Source organism: Acanthisitta chloris, unplaced genomic scaffold (genome assembly GCF_000695815.1).
Source record: "Acanthisitta chloris isolate BGI_N310 unplaced genomic scaffold, ASM69581v1 scaffold575, whole genome shotgun sequence".
Taxonomy (NCBI): Eukaryota; Metazoa; Chordata; class Aves; order Passeriformes; family Acanthisittidae; genus Acanthisitta; species Acanthisitta chloris.
Window position 1 is genome coordinate 23,887 of NW_008671860.1, and position 12,296 is coordinate 36,182.

Consider the following 12,296-nt stretch of genomic DNA (forward strand, 5'->3'; position numbering starts at 1 on the left):
GACAAATAATTTAAACTCTTTTTTGTGAAGAGGTGATTCATTGTTCAGTTATCATAATGACTGCTCTGCCACTGCTGATACTTCAAAATGCAAGATAAGACAGAACAACAATTGACTGAAGACCCATGGTAACAGAGAATTCAATTAAAGTGAACTCTTAACCATTTTGTGAACCTAAGAGAAATGGGAATAGAATCTAAATAATTTTCCTGTAAACAGTAGAGATAAAAGAGGCAATAATATACTTTGTACACTGTCATCAGTGATGACAGATAACATTAAAGGTAGCAGCTGCCTTGAGCAAAGGACACTTTTCCCCATAATTGGTGTGAGAAGTGCTATGCATGCTCACTGAAACACATATAAAAATATTTTTTACTATATATTTCAAATGGGATATTGCCTTTTTGGTTTTGGTTTTGTTTGGGTTTTTTTTTTGCATAGAACCACATGTGCAAGTTTATAACATACTTTCTCCTTGGTTTTTCTTATTGCTAAAACAGGCCAGTCAAGTAGTGTACCTCTGAGACAAACCAAAAGGAAAATTATTAGAAACTATTCAGTTTAATTGTGCATTAAGTAAGTCATGAATGTAGCATTATTTCTTCCTATGTCAGTAAACATTGTTTCATAATGATTTATATTGTACAGCCACACAATAAGCAATAATTCTGGAACAGGGACTGGTGTTTTTTTCTCTTTTGCAGGTCCTCCAGTTAATGTCACATGCAACATATTTATAAACAGCTTTGGATCCATTGCAGAGACAACCATGGTAAGATATTTTAACTTAAGAAATGTTTAAAGTTCAAGCTAAGTATGTTCCATGAGCTCTAAAGCTAACTAGGGCTTCTCTTCAGCTGGAACTAAACAAAGAAGGAAATCCACTTCTGAGAACAGAAAGTGAGAACATCTAATTTGGCAACTGATTTTTTTCTAACATAAAAAATCCATCATTATACCATCACACTCAGGTAAAAGTAAAGCCAAGAGTTGGGGTCTTTTCATTTCTCTGTAAGTTTTATTTGACAGTTGGAATGAAAAAATTATTAGGTAGATATTACTTTCTATAGTGTTCCACCTTTCTCACCTCAAAAATCCCAATTCATTATGTTGCTTTGTCACTACTATTTTATTATTTCATTATATACAGTGCATATAGAGATGTATACTTTATTTACAAAGTCTTTGCTCCACAGTACAGAGATAACAGAATCACTAAAACTGTGAACTGGTATATAGAATTTGGTGTAAATATAAGTAGATTGAATGCTTTTGGACATACACTTATGATTTCTCTACTAAACACAGGCAGATGATAGAGTAAAAAAATACTGGAGATTTCAAGCAAATAAGGAGAAAAAGAGGTCAAAGTCCACAGGCAGTAAAACTAGATATTGAACTGTGAACTGAGAAAAAAACCCTAGGATAATCTCATTTAATAGGTGAAACATATGCTAATAACTTGGAGCACAGATTTAATCATTAAAATTTAGTAAGAGAGGAGATATAGACATTCTTTCTCTATACAAGTGCTTCACATTTTTTAATGAAAGGCAAAAATACCTCTTTGAAAACAATTACACAGCAATTTAAGGACAGAGAGGGTTAAAATACAGAGAGTTGACAGAACAACTGTGGGAATTTGTAAGATCTAATATATTAAATACTCAAAAATCCCAACAATTTCATGGGCCAGGAGATGCACTTGGAATGACAGAATACAGACTAAAAATAATGGATATAATAAAAAAAAAATAGAATAATAATAATAATGTAACCAAGGACCTATAGTTCAAAAATCAAGAAGATAAATTCAAAAAGTCAAATATTTATGCCCCATATCTCCAAAGTGATATCAACAACTGCCTGATCTTTACCTACCTTGGAACATAGTAGTCAATGTTACCTAGAGGTATATGATTTTTTTCAGTTAGAAAAATACTTTAATGTGTATCTAGGGGCCTTTCCAGATTGCCAATCCCAAACAGATTGACATGGCATCCAAAGAGATTTATTCAGGTTCAATCTGAGGATTAAGCAATACCCACATGATTAGAATAGTGTTCCACAGCTACTTTCTGGTGTCTGGATGGATGAATCTGGCCCAAAGCAGGAGACTGATCACAGGGTCAGTAAAGTGCAAAGATCCAACCACTAGATCACTATAAAAAGGATATTTAGAAAATAGTTTTTTGTTGTTTTGTTACCAATTACAAAAATTGCCCTGAATTTGGGAATAGGATGGCTGATTTCACATCTCAAGTATATTTTCTTTCCCAAACCAGAGAATTATAAATATTTACTTTCAGTGCAACTTAGTAAGTTAGTACAATACTTCTGGTTTATAGTGAAATTACATTCTGTTCTGTGTTGCCTTTAAAGCAAATTAAAACAGTAAAATAGACAATGACCTGATGTGCAACAAATAGTTCCAGGTAGTATGTTATAGCATATACCACACCTGTTCAGAACCACAAGGTTTTTCATTGTCCTGGTTATATTCAAAAACTTAAGCACAACTTTGATGTTCATGATGCTTGTATGCTGTTTATCATGTATGCACTGATACAGTCCAAAACAGACTCCTGCCTATTGTCAACAACTATTGACCTTACAGAGTCTCAAATCTTTCTTTGTGGAAGAACAAATGTCAGGAATTTCAGTTGTGTGCTTTATTAGCTTTACTTCTCCCCAACACTGAAGGTGAACTTCTAAAAATCATGAAATCTTTCTGTCTTAAAATTACAATGAAAGCCATCTTGCATTATTTTACAGATTGAATTCCTACATGTTTTACTGAACTGCAGTTCAGTATTTCACCAATTGTCATTATTTTATCAATTTTATTTACTGTAGTCCTTAAAATTCAGGTACCTATGTCTTAATATCTGTTATAAATCTTTATGCATAGAATGACTCATTAGAACAATTTTTTACATTCAAAAAGGACTTTTATATTCTTGATAAAGACTTCTTTTTCCAAACTGTAAACAGAACAGTAAGCAGCAAGTGCAAAATAAAACCTGGCCACTAAGCGATACCTTGTGTTTAAAACTACTAGCTGATAATGGAGTATACATATAATCTACTAGATTTAAACAAGTCTGAATACATCGAGCCACGTCTTTCCATGCCGCTATAACTGCCCTTGGCACTGCCAGTCTCTCTCCCTGACTCTCTGGTTCTCTGGATATCTCGCTGATGACCAGAATCTTTGAGCTCCCTCTGCTGCCTCGGCTGTGAATAACACAGGAAACAGTTGCAGAAAACAAGGGGTTAAAAAAATCAGCATCGACTGCAAAATTGCTGGTGCGGACTTGACGTTACTGGACTTTAATAGCTCTTGCTAAGGAAGGGGAGTCGCTTAATTTGGCTTACAGCTTCTTGCCTCTGTAAACTGGCTCTTTCTTTCTTTCCTTTCTTTCCTTTCTTTCTTTCTTTCTTTCTTTTCTTTCTTTCTTTCTTTCTTTCTTTCTTTCTTTCTTTCTTTCTTTCTTTCTTTCTTTCTTTCTTTCTTTCTTTCTTTCTTTCTTTCTTTCTTTCTTTCTTTCTTTCTTTCTTTCTTTCTTTCTTTCTTTCTTTCTTTCTTTCTTTCTTTCTTTCTTTCTTTCTTTCTTTCTTTCTTTCTTTCTTTCTTTCCTTCTTTCTTTCCTTCTTTCTTTCCTTCTTTCTTTCCTTCTTTCTTTCTTTCTTTCTTGTATAGGTTATAGTTATTTCATATTATCTTTCTTTGTCTCAAAAGACAAGTCAGGTGGTACATAGCAGGGAAAAGACATGCCACTTCTTGCTAGGAAGCTGGGATTCTAGTTGAACCTAGGTAACTTTAAATGGTCATATGAGGAATTTAATTTATGTCATGTATGCTCTGAGAAGACAGGAAAAAAGTAAACCACATGACTGAAAGCTCCCTTAAGCAAATTTTTATCATCAGCACTATTTAGGGTCCAGCTTTGCCAATCTTTCTATGTTATTGAACCAAATGGTAGTACCAGGTCTGTGTAGGTCTTGGTGATGTTCACAAAGTGGCAATTTCACACCTATACTCTAAGCCAAGTAAAACTATTACTGCTTCACACATATAAAGGAAAACCTAGGTCCAGACCTTCATTTTCCACATGTTGCTACCATTCTGGGGGTTTTTTTCACATAAGGATTTGGAAGTCTGAAAGAACAGAAGACTTAAAAAATGTGGAAGCACAGAACAAAATTGCTATTTAATTGTATGAAATAAACATAACATAATTAACACAAATTAACATGAAGTTTTTCATTTGAGATAAACAGCAATGTACCTAAGCACACATAAGCTTTACAAATCTGACAAATCAGTCAGAGTGCTTGGTCATGTAAAGTTAAATATATATTGGCAATATGAAAGCCATATCCTACAGGAAACTAAATCCTATTCTTACTGGTGCACTGGAAGTTAAATTTCATGTTTTATCACAATATCCTCAAAAGTTCTAAGAGTTTTTTGCAGCTGAAGTTGTGCTCAGCTTGTATTTGCACTATGTCTTCTAAGGCTAAAAGATTTCCTGATCATTAAGAGCAGTGTCGTATATGTTGCCAGTAATTACCAACCAAAAAAGCCAGCAGATTATTCAGTCTTACAGGGTTAGAACAGCATCAGCATCAACATTTTCAGCTACAAATGTTCAGAGTCAAATACTGAATACATGCAGCAAAGGCTCAGAATAGTTAGGCTATTGGGTGGATAGTAGGCCATACCAAAAGGCTGGCTTTTATTCTAATAAATATGACTGATCAGCTTCCTCAAGGTTTTCTGAGTTTTAAATATCAGGTACAACACTGATCTCAATGCACATTTACAGCAATTTTCACTATCTGTGTGTTAATATGCTTTTCATAAAGCTTGTGCTAAATGTGCATTGAAAGGGACACTCACTGGCAGACCTCATGGCAAATCACAATAGTACAGATTAACACATTGAAAATCATATGTCTCTTATGTGGTCTTGCCATGTTTTTGCTGATGGGTCTGAAAAGGACTGTGTTATCATGAATGTTGTAGGAAGCAGGTGATAGGTCTTTCTGTACTCCCAGCACTAATGAGATTATCTTGCATTTACAAATAAAATGTGCTTTTAACCAACAGTAACCCATTTTTAAACCATCGTAAGTACTCTTCTTTCATGTGTCACAGTGTTTTAATATCTTTAGCTTCATCTTTCTTCAAATAAGCTTTTCTATTTATGTTCTGTTCTACCTCTTCTAGGTTATCTTTCAATAGAGTGCTTGGAATGAGTGTTCACTTGTACACATTACAAGCCTTAATGCTGAAGTGTTTCAGCAAATATTTTTTCTAAATTAATTGCTTAGTTGATTGACTCAAGTGCAAAGAAATATGTGCCTTTCCTTGGTGAAAATAAGTGGAAAATATATGTATAATGTATACAGCAATGTGTTAATACTGAGGGGACAGAAAGAAATATCTACATTGCACAATTTTTATCTCAGAGAGTGAACTTGCAATAATGGCCACTTTAGAGATTCAAAATTGAAAAAAAAATTTTTCCCCCTATTTGACAGTTAACTCCCTTCTATCAAGGCACAGGAAAAATCGATTTTTCTTGTATGAGTTTGGAAGGTGAATTATTTAACTTTCTTTATTTTATCATAAACTTGCTTCTGCCACCCTTAGACTGAGTCACAGAGCCAGGAGCAGACAGATGCTTTACAAACTCTAGAGGGTCTGCAGCTGTCCAGTTTGTTTCACATCCAGACTAATCCAGGCAAATCCCTCTGCTGAACATGCATTCTAAGCAGAGATCATCATATTCCCCTCCTGAGATACAGCATCTATTTTCCATATTATAAGGCAGTTCTATAGAATGCAACCAAAGTGTGCTTGGAAAAGCACATTGCAATATATAGAGCATGTGACTCAGTATATAGAGCACATGAATTAGCAAACAAATAGCATAATTTTTTTAAAAAATTTAAAAAGCAGTTCCCATATGGATTTGTTTTCCAAGCAACAATGAAAAACATTGTTTTGTGCAGTTCTGCTCTAAAACATTTAGTCAAAGATAACTTTTTTGAAGGGAGTCCTGAAATTCTGATACTGTCTGGTGGAAGACACCAGGTAAAATGCTGTCAGGTTTACAACAGCACATTACCAAGATGAAGCAGAGAGGGACAGTGAAATGTTAGGCAAAGGTGGCACCTAGTTACAAGGTGTGACATGGTACTAACTGCTTGCAACAACTGATCAAGTTGTGTATTGCATATTGCTAACGGATGTTAAGGAGAAGAGGTGTTTTCAGGTGCCTATTAAGTATAAGACCAGTTTGAAGCTGTGCAAAAAAAACCCATGAGAGTCAAGTATCTGATTTGCTGATAAACTGTGACAGTGCAGCAGATGGCTAGGTTGAACGATGTTATGCATACAAGAGGCTAGTACAGATGATACCACACATGTTGGTTTTCAAATACCAATAGCTGAGTTTTCAAATCTGTTTTCCTACTAACATCCTTACACAAGTTGGAAGTGAGGACAAATAATATGCTGCCTTGATCTACTGGCTTCTGTGAAGCCTATTGCTCTATTCTATGCCTTTTCCTAACCTCTTTCTGTGTTATACAACTATTCCTGTGTTCTTTCCTGGCATCTCTACCGGAGTTTTTTCTCAGGCTCCTTTTAAAGCTCTGAAAAAGTAAAGGAAATATCAATTTTTCTATTTTGATTCCTTTGATCATTTATAAATTATGCAGAAAAAATATAGATGGTGTTTGGATGGGGTAATTCCAGAATTAAATTTTGGGAATTTCGGCAGCAAATGAGCTTTGCACAGAAGAAAAGAGTTCAGACTGTTATGTTTGGTTTGGGTTTGGGCTAGCCAAAGTGTCTGATTAAGCTGGCTTTCCAAAATCACCAATAGCTTTGCCCTTACTGAAGTTGATGGTCTTTGGAGAAGCTGGTAGAAGGCTTCTTTTCCTGGCCCCTCAAGCCAGTGGATTTTAAACTGTTTTCAGTAGCAACTCAGTCAGTTAATAGGGAGCATTAGTGTGTGTTCCTTGGTTAATAGAGTGTGTTTATGTTACTTAAAATATTACTTATTGCCAACAGACAAGAGGTATTCTCTAAAGTTTTCCAAAATGAAAGAACACTTCTAGACACATGCAGAAGACAGATGCTCTCTGCGCATGTCGAAAAGCTGCAGGTGGAGACTGACAACAGATTTCTCATTTAAGGCTCACTGCTCTTCACTGATCCTATTACTGTAGCACCTGAAGATGAGCTTTCATACCTACAAATTAAATTAATTGAAGATAACTGAATATTTTCAGAAAGCAAACACCGATTTTCTTTGCTTCCTAAATTTTAGCAGGTTTTTGTCATTCAGTTTAACAAATGACTAAGACGTGATTCTTAAACACCTTGGTACTCTTGGCCAATACATAAATCCACAAACAAATGTTTTTCATTTGTGAACAACAGCAACAACAAAATGTCAAATGTTGAGTAAAATCTCCAAGATTCTTAATGAAACATAACCAAAAAAGCAGTCCCAGCTGTCACACAAAACCTAGCTTCAAATATTTTTTGCCTCATTGAAGAAGAGACTGAATCCAGACCTGTATTGCCTTAGTACTCTAAACCTAGGAGTGATTGTTCTATCTAAACTTATTTACCAGGACAGGTGTTATAATCAGCTCTTTCAGATATACTACAGCAAATCTCATTCTCTCTGGTCCATTTTAACAAACATTCTTAAAGATTTTTCAATATAGAAAGCTTAACAGCTCAATTTATAGACCAAAAAGTTTTCAATTTCCCCATAACCACTTATTGCAATTATTGGGAACAGAAGACCTGAAGTGACCTCCTACATCGTCAGTGCAAGCCTTTGCTACTGCAGATAATTCTGCTTTATAATACTATTATATATACTAATAGTATTCATTGGTTGTTCTTATGCTGCCGAAAACAAAAATAGTTTCTTTACATGCCAGACCTTATGAAAGGTTCTTCCAGAATCTTTATCTTCTCATTCCAAGGGAGATTTTGTTAGCAACTGCAGTGACAGGACAAGGGGTAACAGATTCACATTGAAGGAGGGGCCATTTAGGTTAGATATTAGAAAAAAGTTTTTTTCCTGTGAGGGTGATGAGACACTGGAACAGGTTGCCCAGGGAAGTAGTGGATGCTTCAACCCTGGCAGTGTTCAAAGCCAGGCTGGATGAGGCCGAGGTGTTCCTGCCCGTGGCAGCAGGGGCTGGGTCTAGATGATCTCTAAGGTCCATTCCAACCCATAAAATTCTACGATTCCATGATTCTATGACTTAGTCATATTTTTTCATTGTTTGTTTACCTACATGTATGTGGTCTTGGTCTAGCAAAGCTGGAGAACAGTTTACACCTCTTATTCCCACTTACTTATGCTTGCTTACATTGATGCTTCTTTCTTGTACAGCACTGCACAATGAAAGCCCATGGCATTACTCACATCCTTTCCAGCATTTTCTTACTTTCATATTTTTATATTAGTCTTTTCAATCTGTTTGAATAACAGTTATCACATAGGTTGTTTCTAAAAGTCTGTATCCTGCTAGAGCAATTACAGCATTATCCAGAAAAAGCTGTGAAGATAACTGACTTTCAAGCTGAGTTCTACTAGGTCACTATTGTAGAAAATATGAAGATCTCTGAAAACAGGATTTTGGCATCACTATATAGCTCTGTTCACATCATATGAAGTATACTGTTTATAAAGGTTCATATTTTACTGCAGTCATAGAAGACAGCTCATTTGACATTATGATTATGCAACACTTGTGATGTTTCATTAAATTATAAGAACACAGATACCAATGCTAAGACATTATGAAAAAAAAATCACAAAACGTTAGGCCAAAAGTAATACTCTTAAAAATATCTTTACTGTAGCTGCCTCAAAATGTGTATTTAAGCAATGGAAATTAATCTCATCATGATAGATGAGGATTTTGTCCTTAACTCCCATTAATGCTAATAGGAGTTAAGTCCATAAATCTCCATCTATCACTGTAAGAATATAGCCTGTCTCCCTCAGTTTTGTATGAAGCTGAAATTTAATAATGTTGTTTACAGAAACAAAAGCTACAGTAAACTTTAGAATAACTGCTGAATTAACCTGAATTAAGAAAGCAGAGTATTTTCAATGTCCCCTTTGTTCCTAATTTATGTTCTTAAGTCTAGTAAATATATGCTGGGAAAGTTCAGAGTACAAATATTTTACATGAAGCATTAACCTTGAAATTCTTTCCTTGAATAAGTTTGACTTATTTTAGCATCATTTAAAAATTCCACTCTGCTCTCATATCTTCATTCTATTCTGAATACTTGATACTTGCACACTCTGGCTGTGCATTTTTAATTACAATACCCAAAGTAATCACTCAGCATGAAAAAGCTGTGTACTGAGACTTTTTATACATCATACCCATAATGCAAAATTATAACCTGAAACACATATTAAAAACAAGTTGAAACCATTTTATAATACTTTAGAATTAAACAGTGAAGTTATACAATTTATCAAAAAAGCTCATAAGGATCTGTTTTTTGCATAGTCTTTTTCCTTTACCATAGAGAATACACAACATGCTATCAATTATGGTCATTAACAGCTGGTAGAATGAGAAGTATTATGGAACTGTGAATCAGGCTTTAATTTACTTTAGAAGCCAGTGTGATCACAGCAAAGTGTCGTCTGGTGTGCATATTTTACTGACATGCACCTCCTTATGTCATTACTGCCATTATAACAATGGTGCTAGACCTCTTTTTTTTTTCTCCCTAAATCCTTCTAGATTCTAATACCAATTTACACAATAGTAAAACTCAGAATGTCTCAGTTTGGTTTCTTCAAGTGCCCAAAACAACCCTTATGACTTCAGAATCTCACTTATCATGTGGTTCTCCGCAGCAGCAGCCATCTCCTACAGCACAGAAGTTGAGTTCTGTGTCTTGTCTCACTCCGAAGCACTTTTTTTGTCTCTTCAGCTAGTTAACCATCTTACCCAGGAAGCACTAGCCTGCCATTTAGATTCATCAGACAGGTGTCTCTAAACAGATACCTATAGATCATCACCTATCTTCCTGTATTAGTTTGTGCTGGGGCAGAGTTAACTTTCTTCACAGTGGCTAGTACGAGGCTATGTTTAGGATTTGTCCTGAACGCATATGGAGGTGGTTTTGTTATTGCTGAGCAGAGCTTACACAGAGCCAAGGACCTTTCTGCTTTCCATACTGTCACGCTGGCAAGGAAGTTGGGGTTGCATGTGAGATCGGGATTTGACACAGCAGGGACAGGTGACCCACTGACCAAAGGGATATTCCATGTCATATGACATTATGCTCAGTACATAAAGTGGGGAAAGAAGAAGGAAGGAGGGGACATTTGGGGTGATGGTGTTTGTCTTCCCAAGTAACCGTTGTGCGTTGTGGGGCCTTGCTCTCCTGGAGATGGCTGAGCACCTGCCTGCCCATGGGAAGCAATTAATTGCTTCCTTGTTTTCCTTTGCTTATGTGCATGACTTTTGCTTTCTCTATTAAACTGCCTTTATCTCAACTCATGACTTTTCTAGCTTTTACCCTTCCTATTCTCTCCCCCACCCTGCTGATGGGGAAGCTCTCATGCTTCTTTGCTCCTCTGCCTCTACTGGTCCAACTTTATCCAGGGCTTCTGACACAGCAAAGCCAACAAAAATGCCTCTCTTAATGATTTGACTCCAACCAGCAAACAAGTACCACGCAGCTGCTCACTCACTCTCCCACCAGCAAGATCGGGGAGAAAATCAGAAGCCTAAAAGCTAGAAAACTGATGGGTTGAGATAAAGACAGTATAATAGGGAAAGCAAAAGCCACACATGCAAGCAAAGCAAAACAGGGAATTAATTCACTGCTTCCAATGGGCATGCAGGCCATTCCCAGGAAATATGGTTCCGTCACGTGCAATGTGATGATTACTTGGAAGACAAATGCCATCACATGAAAGGTCCCCCACTTCCTCCCTCTTTCCCCCAGTTTATATACTTAGCATGATACCATATGGGATGGAATATCCCTTTGTTCAGTGGTTGTCAGCTGTCCCAGCTGTGTCTCCTCCCAACTTTCCATGCACCCCCAGTCTCCTTGTGAGCATGGCAGTACAAGAAGCAGAAAAAACCTTGGCTCTGTATAAGAACTACCCAGCAATAATAAGAATATCTCTATATTATCAACCCTGTGTTCAACATAAATCCAAACATAGCCCCTTACTAGCCACCATGAAATAAACTAACTCTACCTCAGCCCAAACCAGCACACCTCTAGCTGCAGCCTTCCCCATAGTTCAGAAAGATCCCAACTTGCAAGCCTCTAGGCTTAAAATTAAATTTTGCCTAGGAGCAAATTCTATCCCATGTCTTTCTTCCCCAGAAAAAAAATACCCAGCCAGCTGCCTCCTGAAGGCATTTCTTGTTGGAAACAGAACCAGTGTGAGCAAATACTTACCTAACACTTTATCACAATAATGAAGATATTGCGTGTTAATTAAAAGCAAATATATTCAACACACATAACTGAGAAAAAAGTATGTATCCACTATTCCGTCTTTACCTGTTTTTAAGGATAAAACAATAATCTTCAAAAACACTTCTGGGGAATCTGAATTTATTCCCTTGCTTTAAAAAACGAGCAGTCTTTACATTGCCTGATCTTTCAGTCACTAGATTTCTTTTCCAGTTAATGGATTTCCAAAATGTAAATGCATAGGAACATATAAAAGCTAATTTATTGGCATAACGGGATTAATTAAAGAAGATTTCTAGTCTGCTTTCCATCTATAAACATTATATGGTACAATATGTGAGATCTCTCACAATCTTCTTTTTAGCTCCTCTATCTCCTTTTAAAAGATTTACATTGAATGAAAATTTAGCTACTTGACTCCTAGTAGGATTGAAGGGATAGGATACTGAAAATTTGATGTTTCTAGTCAGTCATTATTAGTTTCTTGGTTTGCAAAATATTTTTCTTTTTTTTGATAAATGTTATGAAACTGGCTACTCTACAGTTTCAGAATATTGATTATATAATATATACATAATTTTCATGTTGATATAATGAATATTATACATATGCATATTACATACATATATAACAACAGTTTACAAAGCGTCTATTTGTACTTTACACTGGTGAATTCTTTCATTAATTTTGGATAATTTTGCTTCAATTTTAAAATATTTATACTAGACCTTACAGGGTAACAAGACTGTTTCCCACCTTAGCAAAATGTAGGGAA

At 35.8% G+C, this 12,296-nt stretch overlaps 1 protein-coding gene across 1 annotated transcript in view; it reads left to right on the forward strand.

Moving 5' to 3' along the window:
• The window catches only part of GLRA3 (glycine receptor, alpha 3), a 59,683-nt gene that overhangs the window by 3,848 nt on the left and 43,539 nt on the right, over positions 1 to 12,296 (forward strand). The window contains exon 2 of the mRNA XM_009074252.1: positions 708 to 775. Coding sequence (XP_009072500.1) covers positions 708 to 775 — 68 coding nt within the window. The remainder of the gene's footprint in view (positions 1 to 707; positions 776 to 12,296) is intronic.